This window comes from Callorhinchus milii, unplaced genomic scaffold (assembly GCF_018977255.1).
Source record: "Callorhinchus milii isolate IMCB2004 unplaced genomic scaffold, IMCB_Cmil_1.0 Scaffold15, whole genome shotgun sequence".
NCBI lineage: Eukaryota > Metazoa > Chordata > Chondrichthyes > Chimaeriformes > Callorhinchidae > Callorhinchus > Callorhinchus milii.
The window spans coordinates 11,485,423-11,502,894 of NW_024704756.1; the positions used below are offsets into that span (position 1 = coordinate 11,485,423).

Consider the following 17,472-nt stretch of genomic DNA (forward strand, 5'->3'; position numbering starts at 1 on the left):
TTTTTTGGAGGGATTATTATTAGGCGTGTGGAGTAAGGAAACTTGCCCAAGGTTTCGCCCTGCCTGGAATTGAACTCAGGTCTCTCGCTTGCAAAGCGAGTGCTCTAACCACTGAGCTACAGGCTCCACCTGTATTTGCGCATGGCTCAGGTAGTAATCAACCTGCCACCCAGATTAAAGCCTGTCCTTCCTGTACAGCAAGTTTGAGAAAAGGGGGTGGTTGGGGGGGGTGGGGGAAGGGAGAAAGATAAATAGTTCTCCAACTTAAGGCACTCCAAACCCGCCTCAAGTAGTTAAAAGAACAGGGATTTTTTTTTTAAAAATTGCTTCCTGAAGAAATGTTACATCTGAGAATATACTCCACCTACTCTCCTTTCTGGTACAAAAAGTGTTGTTTCCTGTTTGTAGACATATCTGCTCTGATATCTTTTAAACACAATCTCGACATTTTACTTTCCTGCGTCGGCATCAGTTTGCTTTCAAAAATGAAGTGCTATTGCAAATGTGAAATTTCAGTCCAAGGTCAAAGTACAGAATTGTAAGACAACAGCTGTCTCTTTTTTTCTCTCTTTCTCTCTCTCTCCTTACCCAAAGAACCAGGGTCTTGAGATTTACAGTCACCAACAATAATCTGTAAATTGTGGACCGAAATCCAGGCTTGCTGTCCTCGATTCAGGTTTTTCACAAACCTTTGAACATTGCAAAGTACATGTCATTTTTTGATTTGTTCCATTGAGCCATATTTAAGTGTGAGATAAGTTTCAGTAAAGTTATAAGTGTTCATTTTCATCATAGCATTATCCATAGAGTGACTCAAACTTTTCTGGTTTGCATGACATAAAATAGCTTGCCTCAAATATATTTTTTTGCCTCCTGCTTAACTTTTATAACATTGCTATTATTTGTACCTCCTTCTTCTTGGTTAACATCTGGATTGCAGCAGCTTTCTCTAAGGCTGCAGTACCACACTGCAGTGGATCAATAAGGGATCACTTAGTTTGATCAGTGGAGCACTTCCTGTAATGTTTTTCTCCAGTAAAAGGAGAAAGGACAGACCTGCTGCTGGTGAATACCATTATAAAGAAAACTGAAACTCACTTTCTCTTATTTTATTATCCATATAGATAATAGTTCTAATAACAAAATTAGCTAAGATGTCTTACAAGCTGTAATATATATTTTTTACAAATGTGATGTTGTGGTGCTGTGTGTATATTTGATTTGTTTTGTGATTTTTTTAAAATTCAAACTACATTTATTCTATACATGGCCTGTAGTCAGTAAATGAACTTTTTTTTAAAAAAAAGCTTTCAATCTTTAATCCATTTAACTGATAAGCTGGAGAAAGTCTTGCCTATGTGTTACAATCAAGGCTGCTCCACAATTTATTCTTTCTCTTTGCTGTTCAAAATTCTTTGTTATAAAGCTTCTCCGTACCTTACTTCCTAAGTACCTACTTATCTTCCTCTTAAACATCTAAATTTTGCACCCATGGTCTTCTAGGCTAGAGTATTCCATATTCTCGTATGCCTTTTCTGGGTACATTTGGTGTTTTATTTAGCTCTAGGTTTAACATGCTGTTTCTGAATCTGCCAGTCAGACTTACCATTGCCCCTCGCCATCGTCATTCACCAACTGCACCAGGTCCCCACTTTTTATTAACAGTTCTTCAGAATCTCTTTTTTTACAGTCTGACAAAGCTTTGTACTTGCCAGGGGACTATAAGCAAAAAGAGAATGTCTCACAAATAAGTAGAGAGAAAAGAACTTAAAAAGGCATTTGTAAAATGATGTAAATGAAAACATACAATTGACTGCAGATTTACTGAAACTTTCGTCACAAGTTTTGTATCCAGAATTATACTGCCCAAAATGTCATATTCCCTGTTACTCTTTAGAATAATTGATCCAAGGATAATATTTAATTGAAATTTCTATTCAAAGCACAAAATGTTCTTGAAATCTCCAGTGTTTGTATTCTCTGTACAGTGTCAAACTTCACTGACACATTTCTGGAGTCTTAACTACTTGAGCATGAAAGCTATGATTTATTTAAGTATTTCCGAGGGGGTTTTATTGCATGTAAATTGAATTGATAAGAACTAATGTCCTACAGGAAAGATCATTGGGCCGAAGCAATGTATCTTAGTCCCTATTGCTACCAAAGGTGAAACTAGTACACAACAAGGTTACAGTAGGCAACATAAGCCAAACTCCAGATGTGAAATATCTCAACCATATGAAGTTGCTGCAATAGATGTATTACAAGTATAGTGTTCAGATGAGATATTTAGACCGATAAGAAATGTAAGTTTAATTCAATGGATGTGGATCGACCACTGACCAGCTGGTTCACGTCCTCTTCTTCAGTATCGTTATTACTGGACAAGTCATCATTTCCCTCAGAGGCTTCAGTAAAACGGGATGTTCCAGCCCAGTCTGTGTAAGTGGGAACACACCAGAATGAAATTCATAGAGATGAAAAAGGAAATCAGAAAATACTACAAATCAGGATCTGAAAGAAAATGCTTAATTGATGTCTCGGATTGAGACCCTCATCAGAACAAAAGGCGATTGTTTTAGGAGACCTATAATAATAATCCTTGCATTTCATTTTGTGCGTCTATGCACTCCGAGAAGCTACCCCACGTGAAGGGTGTTGTAAAAATGCAAGTTGTTATTTGTTTCATCTCCTGGATGACATTTCAAAGCTCTTCACAGGATGCAAAGTGTTGTGACTGTGTATTGCCTAGGTGATCTGTAACTCGATAGCATTTGCTTGGGCTTTCTATAGTGACGCACAATAATCGCTGGCCCTCCCAGCATTGCCCACACCTTGAGAAAAAGTAAATTTAGCTTTCTGCTCACTTTCTTGTAATAGGTCTAGATAAAATGAAAATGTATTTCAGTAAAACACCAACACTCTAGGATTATTAAGGGTGGGACTCAAAAGGTTGAAACTGCTGTATATTTAAAGCTTGGGTGGATATGGTATCAATGCACTGCTGAATACGTCTACCCTAAAAATAGTTCTGGTAACTTTTAAGAACAAAAGCTTTAGAAATGCAGCACACACTTTGGCCCTCACATTCAACTTTGTTCTGGCAGCCAAACAAACAGAAAGACTGAGTGGAGATTTTCAGAGCAAGCTGTTCCTGACTGTGACAGGAATGCAGTCTGGTTAGAACGCCCGAAACCATAACACCCACGCAAACACAAGTAATAAAGTTTTGTTTGCAAACATAAGAAACATAGTATTTCTGGCAATGCTCTTGATTAGGCTGGATGGCAACCTAAAGCTAATCACAATTCTTTTTGTGGAGTCCTGTAGCTCAGTGGTTAGAGCACTCGCTTTGCAAGCGAGAGACCCGAGTTCAATTCCAGGCAGGGCGAGTTTCCTTACTCCATACGCCTAATAATAATCCCTCCAAACAATAAAACAATAATAAATTGGTCATTTTCAATCTACAACTGTTTGTGGGACATTGCTGTGCGCAATTGGCTGCTGCGTTCGCCCACAAATATACAGTCAATTCACTTTACAATGTGTTCTGTGAAGCGCTTTGGGACGTCCTCCCGACGTGAAAACCGCTATATCAAATGCAAGGATTATTATTATTATTTAAGAGCAGCTCTGGAAACATGTTAGAATGGAATACCTTTTCTTGGTGAAAGGTTGGGTGAAAAGACGATGTTTTCTAAAACCACTGGACTTGTAAGATCAGAGTCATTTTCCTCTGAACTCAAAGAGGCCCTCTTTTGCTTTCTGTAGAAAATCAATTAAAAAAAACATCTAACAATTAGATGGGTCAGAAAAAAATATGGAAGAATTTGTAAGTTTAACAATTTAGACTTCGGGCACTGCACGTTTTCTCTCAAACAGAGCATGCAAACCTAATGTAATATTAATTGGATTCATCTCATTGCTTTGTGAGGCAAACACTGCAACTGGCATTTGGTTTTGTGGACTGTTTGAGACTTACCCTGGGGACTGCAAAATCTGATCTGAAACCTGATGATGCAGTGGACTGTCTTCTGTAAATGAGACATATTGTTAAGTGATTACTAAGCAGTGCAATAATTGTACCCTGGTTATACATTCCCAAACTAATCTGTGTCCTTGACTGCAGTTTCAGTAAAGCATTTCAAAAGAGGTAAAATTGTAATTACTCTGAGAGAGGAACAAGTTCAACCATTCGAACAGGGCCCTTGTCTTAGATCTAAAATCAGAATTCTGTCCGTTTGGTTCATGAGGTAGTTGAGTTTCTCATTGTTCCAAGAGTTCACCAATTACACTCTATCTATAACCACAAGGAGATCCTCCCAACTTCGTTTCCCTGCAGACTGAACCTAATCCTACTGCCACTTTCTCTTGACTGTATAATCAAGACTGACAATTAACCATTATGCAAATCAGGAACCATGATCCTAGGCTGCAACGCGTCATGATAGAGTGATTTAGAGAAACTAACCCAGAAAACAGTTTTCAACAACACAGATAAAGGTACACAAAATAGTAATGCACCTCTGAAGAGTTTCTCTGGATTTGTGAGAACTTTTCTTATTTCATTCAACCACGCCAACTTAACATCTACTGTTGGAGCCTAAGAAGAGGGGAAAAAAGGCATTTAAGGCTTTCTTACTTCTCCATAAAATGTTTCTGTTCTGCAATTCTGAAATACAAATTTCACACTAGCTTTAAATACAGATTTATTATTGGCATAGCAATAAGTAAGCAACAAACAATTGTTTGTTCTGTAGATATTTTTCAAATACATCTTTCCATGAAATTTTCAAACGTGACAACATGCCAATGTTGGGAAATATAATTGTTTTACTTGATCAATATCAATATGATTTGTTCTCAGATTACAATCAGATGCAAAGTATTCTCTCTATATTCTATTTAACAATTTATCTTAACTCCAACTTGTACTATAAGTGAACCTAGAAGAATATGTAAACACAAGGTTCCTTTAAATACATGTTTTTAATTCTGAATAATGGTGACTTACTTGGATGAGATAAACTTCTTCCCGTCCACTATACCAAACTTCAAACTTTCTAATATCTCCTTTAACATTCTCAGTTATTCCAACAGCATTCATCTATCAAATAAAATACATCAACAGTTATGCTCCTCAGCCATCTGGTTCATTGTTAAGTTAGAATTCACATCATTGTGATTGGTCAGAGATATTGAATTATCTTTGAATGTACATAGTATCATGAAGAAGCAAAAAAAAAAAAAAACATCCAATGTCTATAACATTAACTATACTATCATGGTTAATGGTCTTAAACTCTTATCTCTTAAGTTACAAGCATCTGTTTCAAGTGAGTCTTTTTCTCCTCTCCGTACCCTGTCTCAAATTGATTCCTAATCCACAGGACAACTAATGTGTACTGTAGCTCTAAATGATATTCAAAATGGACAATTGGTGATGTTTTCAGCTGGTTTAAAAATCCAACCCAAAATATGTCATCTGTAAAGAAAGGAAAGCCTGACTTGAATTACCCCAACCACACAACTACCCTTGCCAGTAGGAAATCTCCAAGCTACAGAGGCAGAAATTGCACAAAAGGCCCAGACTCTGCTCCATTCCGTATTCAAAAAGGAAACTTGGGAGACTGCTGTGTGAAACCTAAACAGGAGAAATAGTACAAATATAAACTGATGCTGCAAATAAAAGCAAAATTGGAAATGCTCAGATCATCTGTCTTACTTTTAAGTAATGCTTGAAACTATAAGAAGGTGCTTTATCATAACCTTCTCCATGTTCTTCCCGCTTCTTACAAAACAAAAGCGCTCTTTCATGGAGGAAAAGATGACGGTGCATAGGCTTGAATCGTGCAAGATCTTTCATTTTTGTGGGACCTTTCTTATGATTTATCCAGACGTTAAAGGAACCTTGCATCAAAACTTTGCCAAAGTCTTCTAGGTTACCCTGGAAATCATAAGGAAAATTGATGAATTATTCCATGTTAATTATTAATTGTCTACTTCTACTACCAATACAACAGTGACATCAGTTTTCCAGAATTCCTAAACTTTCCAATCATTAACAGTTAGTTCTGTATGCCTATTAATTTTCTGGGTTTGTGATAAGCTGTAAGCTGTTTGTCACTGGAATACACATGTCTCATGAATTAATCAATAAAAATCCAATTAATATTAAAGGTGCAGGTGCACATCCGTTGCCAAAAAAAGGTACTTACATTATATCCGGTTATAGCAATCTGGTGCATTGAGTCATTCACAGACTTTAATAAGTTCAACATGGCTTCCAGAGCTTCCTGCAGCTCTTGAATTCCATCACCATTGTTACTGAATTTCAGCAGTTCCTGTCAAAGCGTACAACAACTTTCAATTTATTCATATTATTAAATTATTCACTGCACAGATTCTACAATCAAAATAATACAAAAATAGCTTTTTCTATCTGGGCTGTGACACTGTCCTCTCACCTCTGGATGGTGGGATTCAATCCAGTCCTGGATAATGGGTTGAAACCTTTTCTCTCGGTCAGGACCCTAATATGAAATGTGGCTGTGCAATGTTAACCAATTTCCTAATTATTGTGGGCAGGTGAACAGCACAATGTGGCTTACAGTTCAGAGCTAATTGGCAGTTTGACGCTGGCATTGGGACCCCTAGGTAAAAACAAACGTCTTTCATTGCATTAGATGCCACGTCAAATTATAGGAGGTTTTGAAGCCCAGGAAAACTGCAGGTTTACTATGATTTACACAATAACCTTCATCTGAATAGACTAATTCACGTTGTATCCTGATACCAAATTGAATCAGCATTCATGCATTTTATCTTCCACATATCATCTCCCTCTTCCGCAGGGCTTTGCTCAGTGGAAACCAAAACAAGTCATTAATCAATGCAACAGCCAATAATATTGATTTGTATAAAAATGCTGAGGTGGAACTAATAAATTACACACACAGCAGAGTCCTCATGAGGATTACTTAAATAGAATGAATTCATACAGTGTTTGCAATAGGTCTTTTAGAACTATTCATTTTATCTTGTTGTGTGTTCCAGCCAGATTAACATACATGAGGTTTGCTGTGGTTACTGGCATATTCAGATAGCAAATTGATAGAGGTATCATAAACTCCAACAAAACATCTGTAAATATTGGAATATTAGCTTCCCTTTTCTATCTCGTCACCTACACCTTCAGTGATTTATACTCTTATCTTTTAAACATTCTTCAGTTGTATGCCATCAAATGTAGATATCACATGGTTAGATTATGCCTTAGTAATTTTGTTGTGCTGTTCCAACTTGTCCTTAACATACCTTCAATAAGAGTTGATATTTTGTTAGCCTTTGAATTGGTTTTAGTAAGTACGAGTCCAGTCCGAGTTTGTGGTCCAGTTTCCGTTGACATTCCTGGTGATAAAAGCAAATGTTACAAATAGCAAAATAGATGGACCAGATTGTACTGGCTCTTGGTTTTTCTTTCTGAAAAATAATTTGTTGTTTTGCAACATTCATACTGACTTTTCTTTTCCGAAAGCGACACAAAATGAATATAAATTCTGTGGAGTTGTGCCAAAATTAGAAATTACCAATCTGACGAGTTAATATGCCATATCACCATGATTTAGCAGATATCCAAATGCTTGAAGAATTTAGCCAACACAGTTTTTTTTTGTAAGGTTGCTTAAGAATAATTTTGTTTAATCAACAATAATAATGTTGCAATTTCTTTGCAATTCCTTATGAATAGACACTTAGCTAGTATTAGGAGGAAGCTCCCTCACACAGTCAGGCTCAATCACAGACTCAGAAATGTCTTCAATATTGTGGCACTCGCCAGATAGAACAAAACTATTCAATGTAACAAACATTGGAAGGGCAGAGAAACGAGACAGATTTTAATCAGTGCTCTTTGTCACTATGCCATTTCAAAGGCTGTCCTAAAAGAAACACCCTCTCCAACTATACACAACACATATAAGTTGAGTTGTGGAACATTTCGGTCATGGCACACTTCCTCATTGCGTGATGAGCTCCATCTATATATACAGAACAAATGTCAACTGATTCAACACAATTGCACACCTGAACATTCCAGGCAATAACAGGCAATTTTTTTAAAAAGTGTGTGACATATTGGGATCTCAGCACCATGCTTAAGAGTACATGGACCAGACTCAAAGTTGCACATAGATTTGCTATTTACACATGGAAATTTCTCTATGTCTGGAATGAAATGCGTACTTACTTAATTCTGGAGAGTATTAGGCATAGTTTGGCAAGGTTCAAGTTTTGGGATCACAAAGTGTGTGTTTGGGTACTGCTGGAGTTTAACCAACGAAAACTGCATAGCTTGCCATACAGAGCACTGTCTGGCAAGCTTCCCGCTATATCAATAGTTAAAGTAATTAACAATCTATTACCTGAAAGAAAACAGAGTCAGAACACTGTCTCCAAAGGGTTTCTGAACGAGGTTTATTCTGACAATACTTCACGTACATTTGAAAATTTGCTTTCTGAAGGGAAGAGTTAAAAAAGTGCATAAGACAAAACAAGTTATTTTTAAAATCTAAATGTAAACATTGAAATTATTTTGTAATATGAGGATTACATACCCTTGCAAGAAAGCAGAGACCCACTTTTTCTGGTGTTTCGATGCAGTTTTGAAGATCATGAAGAAACATTCTGATATTAAAATATTAAAGATATTAAACATTACACAGTACAACACAAAATTACATTTGTAAAGCGCCCTTCAAGTCGGGAGGACATCCCTAGGTGCTGAACAGTCAGGGATTGGTGTAAAACATATTCGGCAGGCATTGATATCTATAACAGAAGCATACATAATGTTGTACCTGCTATGAAAATCATGGATTTCAGACATATTGCCAAAGAGAATTTCTTTCTTGTTCTGCAATGCAGAAGGCAAAAGGTGTAACATGCTAGGGTTGTCCATTTCCACTCGATAACCCTGCAGGACACAAACACATATTGGATGCGTTGCACAACAATAGCAAAATCCAGCTGTTTGTAACAGCATCAGATCTATATTAAATGTTTAATAAAGTACGTTTGCAGAACAGAAAACGTCTGAGGCAGCTTATCAACGAAAAATGATTCCCAGAGGTTCTTTTTTCAAATATTAGTTTGCCTTATTCTGCTTATTCAATGCAGCAAATAGTTTATTATATCCATTTAAAACAATAAAGTTCCAAACTAAAGCAGCAGTCTATGTACAAGCACTTCGATTTGTCATCACTTTAACATGACTATAATAATAATAATCTTTATCATTGTTTTAATTAAACAAAATTAAAAACATTCAAAGAGCAGTTTGAGGTTTGAGAAGCTTCAAAATGACCAAATGGAGCCCATTCTACTGAATGCAGGTTTCAACTCTTCTTCATACAAATAGTTTACATACTATGGTCATCTGATGTAGAAAAAGAAAAGTGGGCTGATCTTCACAATACTAACAGTTACATTACCTGCAGAATGGTGTGGAGCTCCTCCACGTACACTCGCTCAGTCTCTATTAGCTCATTTATGACATGCCTGTTAAATCAATAACAAATTAGAATTAAATGGCAACAGACTCACAATGGTACTAATAGATTGAACAGTTCAAGAAAGCTGCACAGAGAGCACTGAGCTGTGTAATCGAGACAATTGTCACAGACAAGCCCTGATCTATTATTCTTTCATTGCATCTTTTTTTCACAGGAGATAGCGTGAATCCATTTAATCTTAAACTAACATTTTGTTTGTGTATGCAGACCCAGTGGGTAAGTTGAATTTGCAGATGACATCAATTTGGAACTGTGGAATCAGAGAAGACAGCAATGGTCCTATGAAGAGAACTTGCTAGGGTGTGCACATGGGCTGATAACTGCAAAGTACTATATTGCAGGGCTGGTGATAGAATGTGTACAGGATACCCAAATATGTGGTCCAGGTTTTGGGGATCACAAAGTGTGTGTTGGGGTACTGCTAGAATTTAACCGACGAAAACGGCATATTCTGTTGCGGGATCAGAAATAACTGGACACGAAACATAAAATACTACAGATGCTGGAAATCTGAAAACAAAAACAGAAGTTGCTGGGAACACTCAGCAGGTCAGGCAGCATCTACACCAACAACAAGATTACACATGTATAGTGCCTTTCACGTCTGAAGGATGTCCCAAGGCGCTGGACAGTGTATAGAATTCCAGACCCGAGCTGGGGTCGGGGAGGAGAAGGGAGGGGGGGGGGGGGCTGATGGCATGGTCTAAGAGGAGGGTCTTGAGGCGGGACTTGAAGGAGGCTAAGGAGGGGGCCAGACAGAGTGATTGGGGGATGGAATTCCAGAGAATGGGGGCAGAGTGGCTGAAGGCTCTCCTGCCAATGGTGGGGCGGGTGGGTCGGGGGATGTGGAGCAGGCCAGAGCTGGTTGAGCGGAGGAAGCAGGCGGGTTGGTAGGGGGTTAGGAGGTCGCAGATGTTGGGGGGGGGGGGGCGAGGCCATGGAGGGCTTTGTATGTGAGGAACAAGATCTTGAACTGGATCCTCTGAAGGATAGGGACCCAATGGAGTCGGGTGAGAATGGGGGAGATGGGGTCACAGAGTTTGGTGCGGGAGAGGGCATGGGCTGCAGAGCTCTGGATTATCTGCAGCCTGTGGAGGGAGGAGTTGGGAAGGCCGACAAGCAGGGCATTCGCATAGTCGAGCCTGGAGGTGATGAAGCGCCTTGGGACGTCCTTCTGACGTGAAAGGCACTTTATAAATGGAATCTTGTTGTTGTTGTTGTTGTTGAAGGCATGAACAAGAGTTTCAGAGGCCTGAGGGGTGAGGTAGTGGCGGAGTCGGGTGATGTTACTGAGGTGAGAGAAGGCAGAGCGGGTTATGGCTTGGATGTGGGGAAGAAAAGACAGTTGAGGGTTGAACAAGAATCTAGGGAGAAGGGAACAAAACTTGTTTTTGTTGCAAGTTCTTTTTTCTCCCCCCTTTTGTTCTGCAGTATTAACGCCACTATTCCCCTGCTTTGTTGCAATCCCCCACCTCCCACTTTGTTTTGCATCATTAACACCTCTTTAACTCATCATCCCCTGTCCTCTACCCCATTTTCTACTTTGTCTTCCTTGCCCTGCCTCCCTCCTCTCTGTTAGCCCTTAAAAGCCTCACCCTCCCAACATGCCCCAACTCTGACAAAGGGTCGTGGACCCGAAACGTTGACTCTCATTCCATTCTCCATAGATGCTGCCTGACCTACCTCCCGGCGACGTCCGCTTTTGTTTTCAGAAATAACTGGACTTTGGCCTCAAATGCCTACTGGTAAATAAATGGAATTATTTCTGATGGGTTTGGTTTTGTGTTGGCTTTGAAGCTTTATCATTTATTCCTCATTTTGCCAATTTTCCTGATGGCATCACTTGTCACTATAAATTACCCTTTAGATTGAAATAGATTTGTTAATAGTTACAAGATGGGCCTCGCTAAATTCTCAGAACTATTTGTGAAACATTTAGCGACTTACCCTTTTAAGACATCCAGGTTATCTTCGCCTTCAGCACTTAAGGAGAACCAAGTTCTTTGACAAGCTTCATGCATGACCTCAATCTTTAGGAAAGGGAACAATGTAATCTCGTTATGTACCTTTTGCAGGGAAATTCCTCTTCCTGTTGCCTCCCAGCATTGAAAACCTCTCTTGATGCCACTGACGATAACCACCAGAATGCATAAGAGCAGCCCCAAATGACTATCTCCCCCACCCACACTCCCTGCATTGAAAGGGCTTGGTATCCCACAATGGGTGCAACCTCATTCTTTGTAGGAGGATCATAACCCCGCCCCCCCACATAATGATATTGTTGCTCCAACTCGATATGCTTCATCTCTATAGGCTCACTCTTACTTCTCTGAGGTTGCTCTGGCAATATCAGGTATTCAATAGGAGTCATCAGACTAATGGAAATAATTAAATTTGTTTTTTTTTCCTTCAATATTTTTGTAGGTAGTGGGCATTTCATTAAGTGTTTATCAATCCCATTATAAGTGCATCACAAAAAAGCAATCACATTGCATTAAACCTGCCTGCTACACTGTAATCTCATGTAACGCACTAACTGGGAGGCAGATGAAAATTTGCTGCATCTTTCAGACTATCACAAGTGTTTTTTTTTTAATCTGTCTTCTCTTAGGAAGCTAGCCGGTGGATATTTATAGATCTATCATCAATTTCACTCTATAATGGTTAACAGAGGTGTGCTTTGTGGGTGTGCTTGGTTCCATCCAAATTTTCACGCTGTAAGAAATAACTGATACCAAAACTTTTTTTCTGAAGTTACTCAAATTATGATCTCATAATTACCTTTCGTGTGTTCTGGGTTTTTCTGACATGTTTCTTTCCATATAGCGATATATCAAAAGGGAACTTTGAACTGGGGTTGGTATCCACACCTTGGAAAAAAATTTCAATTAAAAAGCAGTCTCTGTACACAGTTCTCCTCCCCACTTACTTACTTAGCTTGGAGCTGAGGTTAGAGAACTTGCAGTGAGGAATGTTCAATTCAAGTTACTACAAAGTCCATCAAACCCAGAATTTAAAACAGATTTCATTTCTAAAACTAAAATATAATAATTAAAATAGCAACATTTTGTTTGAAAACATTCTATGCCTGACTTGGACCTAAAATAAATACTTTTCTTATTATAAGCCCCATGTTGTTTTATGTTGGTTTAGTGCTATATTCAGCTGCCCTACAACAGGGAAAAACTATTAATACTAGGAAGAAAAGTCATAAAAGACAATACCTGCACTGAGTGGACTAAAAAAAAGAATGAAGTCAGATAAGCTGTGGCAAATATGTTATGAAAAAGGTGACTTGTCAAATTGGCAGATATAGAGGATGTTTTATCTCCTTGAACTGGGCTGTTTTGGAACAAACATCAGTGAAAAAATGTCTGCAATTATTCAATTCAGAGTTGAATATTCTGGGTCTTCACAACTGGGTGAGCTCCCAGCACACTTTAAAAACCTGATGATCTGTTGCATTTGGGAGTGTACACACTATACGTGTCAGTCTCTATTGCAATTCATTATGTCTCAGAATCGGTGCCTTTACCTTGTTTTGATGAGAACAAAGGAGACTTAAACTGTAAAGGCGAGGCATCTGGTCGTGGAGCTACAGGTTGCACTGGCCGAGCCTGTTTGGCAGCCAGTTTCTCAAGGCAGATTTGACGTTTTTCAAGCATTCCCTGGACGTTCTCAAGCTTCCCGTGAACCACCTCTATCTGAGCCTAAACATTAATAAAAGATAATGTGACTGAGAACAAGAAGCACCCAATTGACTTGACCCTTGTTGTGGTCTTTGGAAGTGTATCGTGTTGCATGATGTGTGAACGTTGCACTCCCCCAAACTGAACAAGGAAAAAGGATGAGAGGTTGTTGAACAATGGGACTTCTTATTTCAAAGATCGAACAGAAGCGACTAACTATATTATTTGTGCATATATACAATATCCAATACAAAAAATAGCAATATTAATACAAACATTTAGATCAAAATCACCATTGTCACAAGCCAAAAGAAATGGCAAGTATTATTAATCAAATGCTATAATTGTAATTGTTCATGCATTTGGGCGTGTGGCTTTTTTGATTTTCGTGGTCTTTTTGGGTCATGGGCCAAACACTAAGGCAGGAAGGAAAGAGGTGGTCTTTCTCGAGGCTTGCACTGTTACTGCTGTGAAAGCATTTGCTGGGAGGTGGAGAAAAATATCCAGGGAGGTCTTGCATTCCAGCTCTTCTTCATATCCCTCCCTGTGGAGATGCTCACAAACTTCTCCTAGTGCCTCATCGTACCATCTGTCAACTCTGTAAATGCTACCTTCTTACAGGAAACCGTTCACAGTCAATGTAGATTTCATCCAAGTACATATTTTAAAAGGTTAATGTACCTCATGTGGCTGTAATGTAGAATTATACAGGGTTTTCCGTTGTAGGTACATGAGCCTGATTTAGAAAGAGACATTAGAGGCTTCGTCTTTCAATACAATCTTGTTATGATCATTTAGTGATAGAATAGAACCTGCAGTTTCAATGTACTATAATATGTAAATGAAGCATGATTCTGCAGACAGCATAAGTGCCTGCATTACAGCAGGTAGAATGTTTTTTAAATTTCATTTTAAAGTGAAATGATGGAAAAAAAATTTTTTACTTAAAATATATCTAGCAGAAAGAAGGATTATTGGTCACAAAATATGTCAACTATGGAAGGTGATAATGCCTGCATTCTTCAACAATTCAGTAATAGCATCATACCTCTCTGTAACTAGTAACAATGAGTATTTTTGAACTAATTATCACAATATTAATGTCACTCACTAAACAATCACATTGCTGGATCTTAACAGTTCATATGGCACAAGGCTTGCTATTTGTTTAGTACCTTAAGCTTAGATGTGAGAATAGACTGGAACTCAATGTACAATGCTTCAGCATCACGCTGCAGATAATATGTAGAGTTTTCCAGGAATCTTTCAATTTCCTGCAGTGCCCTCTTAGCTCCTTCCTGAGACTGACACTTGTCCATGGACTGAGAAGCGAGGAGATAGGCACCTTCGTCACACCAGTCCAGTGCCTGTAATGCAATGTCACATTTTCTGATGTATACAGTATTAAAAAATGTAATACTGTTTAGAAAACAAATTGCAATGAGCATATGTTAGATTATTGTCACACAATGGCATTTATATCCATTTGTCTTCTCGTCCACCTGACCCATGTTCTGCTAATGATTTTTTACATTTCCACACAACTGTTTTTTAGGCATTTAGGGAAACCTGGATCAGCAGTAATTTGCGTGTCCTCAGTGTCGTAGGCATCTTTCAGATAGCGTATAGGATGTCTGTCTCACTAATGTCGCAAGTGACAGTGTCAAGAATAAGAGAAAATGGTTTTGATTGGTGCCATTAACCTGGTTAATAATTAAAGACTTTATCTGCTAATATTTCCAACTGCCATTTATCATTTCTGCCATCCAATATCATTGAAGGTTGAAAAGATTTATTTTCTGAATTCGTATTAAATTTATTAATATATATTTTTTCCTCCCTGAATCTTAGTTGTGTTGGCCATACTAAACTCCAATGAATGTTACCTGTTAACAATGATGAAAGTTAATTGTGTGCAAATGCTGAATAATAGGCATTTATTCTTATACTGTGCAGTTACACAGTCACATAATACAGTACTTACTGTATTTATTGACATTAGGATTTAATTTGTAATATTCAGTTAATGTGTTAACTGTGATGTCCAGTGGCCATGTAATTTATAATATTCTCCAAACCATGAATTGCAATTTCCAAAAGCCAGCAAAGCACAAAAAGAGGCTGGAGAGAAAAATGACCCAAGGACATTTCACTCTCGAGCATTTTACTCCTTGTCAAAATCACCCAATTTTCAAATATTGCAAGTTAGACCCCATTATATTAAAAATGACAGATATCCACAGGCTTACTCAATGCCACAAAACAGCGCATTACAAATGAATAAGGCTGTTGATTTGTAAAGGCTTAAGCAAGCAATTCTTTTAGCTTTTAAGTTCCCTCTGGTAGAGCGTACGTGACTGCTTTTCATCACCACACTGGAAAAATAAAGAAGTCCTCTATTATTGATGTTACTATGTTCTGAGATTACTTAGCAACACATGTCAGAAATTTGTATGTAATGTAATATGCAGCTCATGTGGCTGGCTACAAATGACTAGGTGTCATTTTGGAAGACAAACAAACCTATTTGCCAAGTTAATTCTATAGCTCAGCTGCACATAGCTTTTTAACAACTGTTATCTGTGAATACTGGATTGAAATGCATTTAGATCAATTTAGACATAATCTTGTTTGGACTATGGTGAAGAGATGAACCTCTCAAATTTCCATCAGCTCACCTGCTGCAACCGTGTGTGCAGTTCCAGGGATCTGTTAAGCGTGATGTATTTCCTCCTCATTTCATCATGCAGGTCTTCACAGCTATGGTGTAACTCATTGCACTTTTCCCAGATTAAATCCATCGCGTAGTGGTGATTTGATATCAGGTGATCACCTTGTAAAACCAGATGTTGAGCATTTTCCACCAGTTCCTGGAGAAAAAAAATTAAAGTATTTAAAAGTTAAAAATGTAAGAAGCACAAGTAGGCCTTACATGCATTATTCAACAGTGGCAGTAAATATCTAATATATGTGTAGGAGCTAAAATGCTTTGCAATAGCGGTTAGTGCACTTGAAACGCTCTGAGACGCCATCCGGCGTGGAGGGCACTAGATAAATCCAAGTTGTTGTTGTTAGCCTTTTTCACACTTTACATCAAATTGTTCCCTTGGTTAAGCATATTGTACAAGTTTCCCCTGGTAGGAGAATCTATAACTAGGGGTCACAGTCTGAAGATTAAGGGACAGCCCTTTCGAACAGAGTTGAGGAAACGCTTCTTCACTCAGAGGTAGTGAATTTATGTAATTCTCTACCCCAGGCGGCTGTGGATGCTGATAGATTTCTAAAGGATAGAGGGATTAAGGGATATGGGGATAAGGAGTTAGGTTAGAAGTTCAGCCATGATCTTATTGAAAGGCGGGGCAGGTTCGAGGGGCTGAATGGCCTACTCCTGCTCCTAATTCCGATGTTCCTAAGTTTTTTTCATGTCCTGCATGTCCTTATGTTATGAACATGTTTTTGCAATATAGTTGCAGTATTGATCTTAGACCTCTTTAGCTAAATTTATGCCTCCTCATTGATACCTCAAACAGTTGCCTTTCTATCAACAAGCTGTATTATTTCTGCCACACTGTCACCTCGACTTTGTTATCACTTCCTCTACCACCTCCAACCAGACCACATATCAATCTGTCTCAGCTTGGAAAATGGTCTAAATTTTCACCAGTGCCATATTCAGCTCACGTTCTTTCTGCGTAGCTTGGCAACAGGTGCTTGAGGAAGAGCACAGACAGCAGGATTCAGGAAATGTGCATGTGGTTATCACTTAGCTTCACTTTCATATTCACATTGGCGAGAAAGCCAAATAACATGCATTTTTGTTAAAAAAAGGAGAAATTGGCCTATAACAGGAGGATGTCAACAGTTCCCTACTGTGCTGTCAATCTGCTTTCTTGAGCATTATACACTGATTTGTATTGTATTTTATTCTGGTTGAAACTTCCCATTAGCAGGCATTTAAAACACTGCATCTATATGTAACAAGGCACACTACAGAATAGTGGTAAAACTGCAGACAGGAACGAATATCTCTGTTTAGTATGCTTGCTGGCTGCACACCGTTTTTCTTATGATACAGTATTACAGGGTGGGCTGTAAGTCCATAAAGTCCTGGATGTGAAGCTTTGTGGAGAAGGGGTGTTATTAAACAGGAGAGCCAATGGATGATGGACTTAATAAAGTATTTAATAATGTGTTATAGTCTCTTTAATGTG

The 17,472-nt window shown here is 38.4% G+C and overlaps 1 protein-coding gene across 1 annotated transcript in view; it reads right to left on the reverse strand.

Annotated features, from left to right (window-relative positions):
* Window positions 1–375: 375 nt before the first annotated feature.
* Window positions 376–17,472, reverse strand: part of mcf2a (MCF.2 cell line derived transforming sequence a) — a 38,434-nt gene continuing 21,337 nt past the window's right edge. The window contains exons 11-29 of the mRNA XM_007894728.2: window positions 15,940–16,131; window positions 14,437–14,628; window positions 13,108–13,282; window positions 12,354–12,442; window positions 11,520–11,602; window positions 9,492–9,558; window positions 8,859–8,974; window positions 8,616–8,685; window positions 8,424–8,516; window positions 7,318–7,410; window positions 6,219–6,344; window positions 5,726–5,947; window positions 5,015–5,107; window positions 4,525–4,603; window positions 3,983–4,034; window positions 3,659–3,765; window positions 2,344–2,438; window positions 1,607–1,719; window positions 376–689 (exon numbers count right to left, since the gene is read on the reverse strand). Coding sequence (XP_007892919.2) covers window positions 524–689; window positions 1,607–1,719; window positions 2,344–2,438; window positions 3,659–3,765; window positions 3,983–4,034; window positions 4,525–4,603; window positions 5,015–5,107; window positions 5,726–5,947; window positions 6,219–6,344; window positions 7,318–7,410; window positions 8,424–8,516; window positions 8,616–8,685; window positions 8,859–8,974; window positions 9,492–9,558; window positions 11,520–11,602; window positions 12,354–12,442; window positions 13,108–13,282; window positions 14,437–14,628; window positions 15,940–16,131 — 2,223 coding nt within the window. The 3' untranslated portion in view covers window positions 376–523. The remainder of the gene's footprint in view (window positions 690–1,606; window positions 1,720–2,343; window positions 2,439–3,658; window positions 3,766–3,982; window positions 4,035–4,524; window positions 4,604–5,014; window positions 5,108–5,725; window positions 5,948–6,218; window positions 6,345–7,317; window positions 7,411–8,423; window positions 8,517–8,615; window positions 8,686–8,858; window positions 8,975–9,491; window positions 9,559–11,519; window positions 11,603–12,353; window positions 12,443–13,107; window positions 13,283–14,436; window positions 14,629–15,939; window positions 16,132–17,472) is intronic.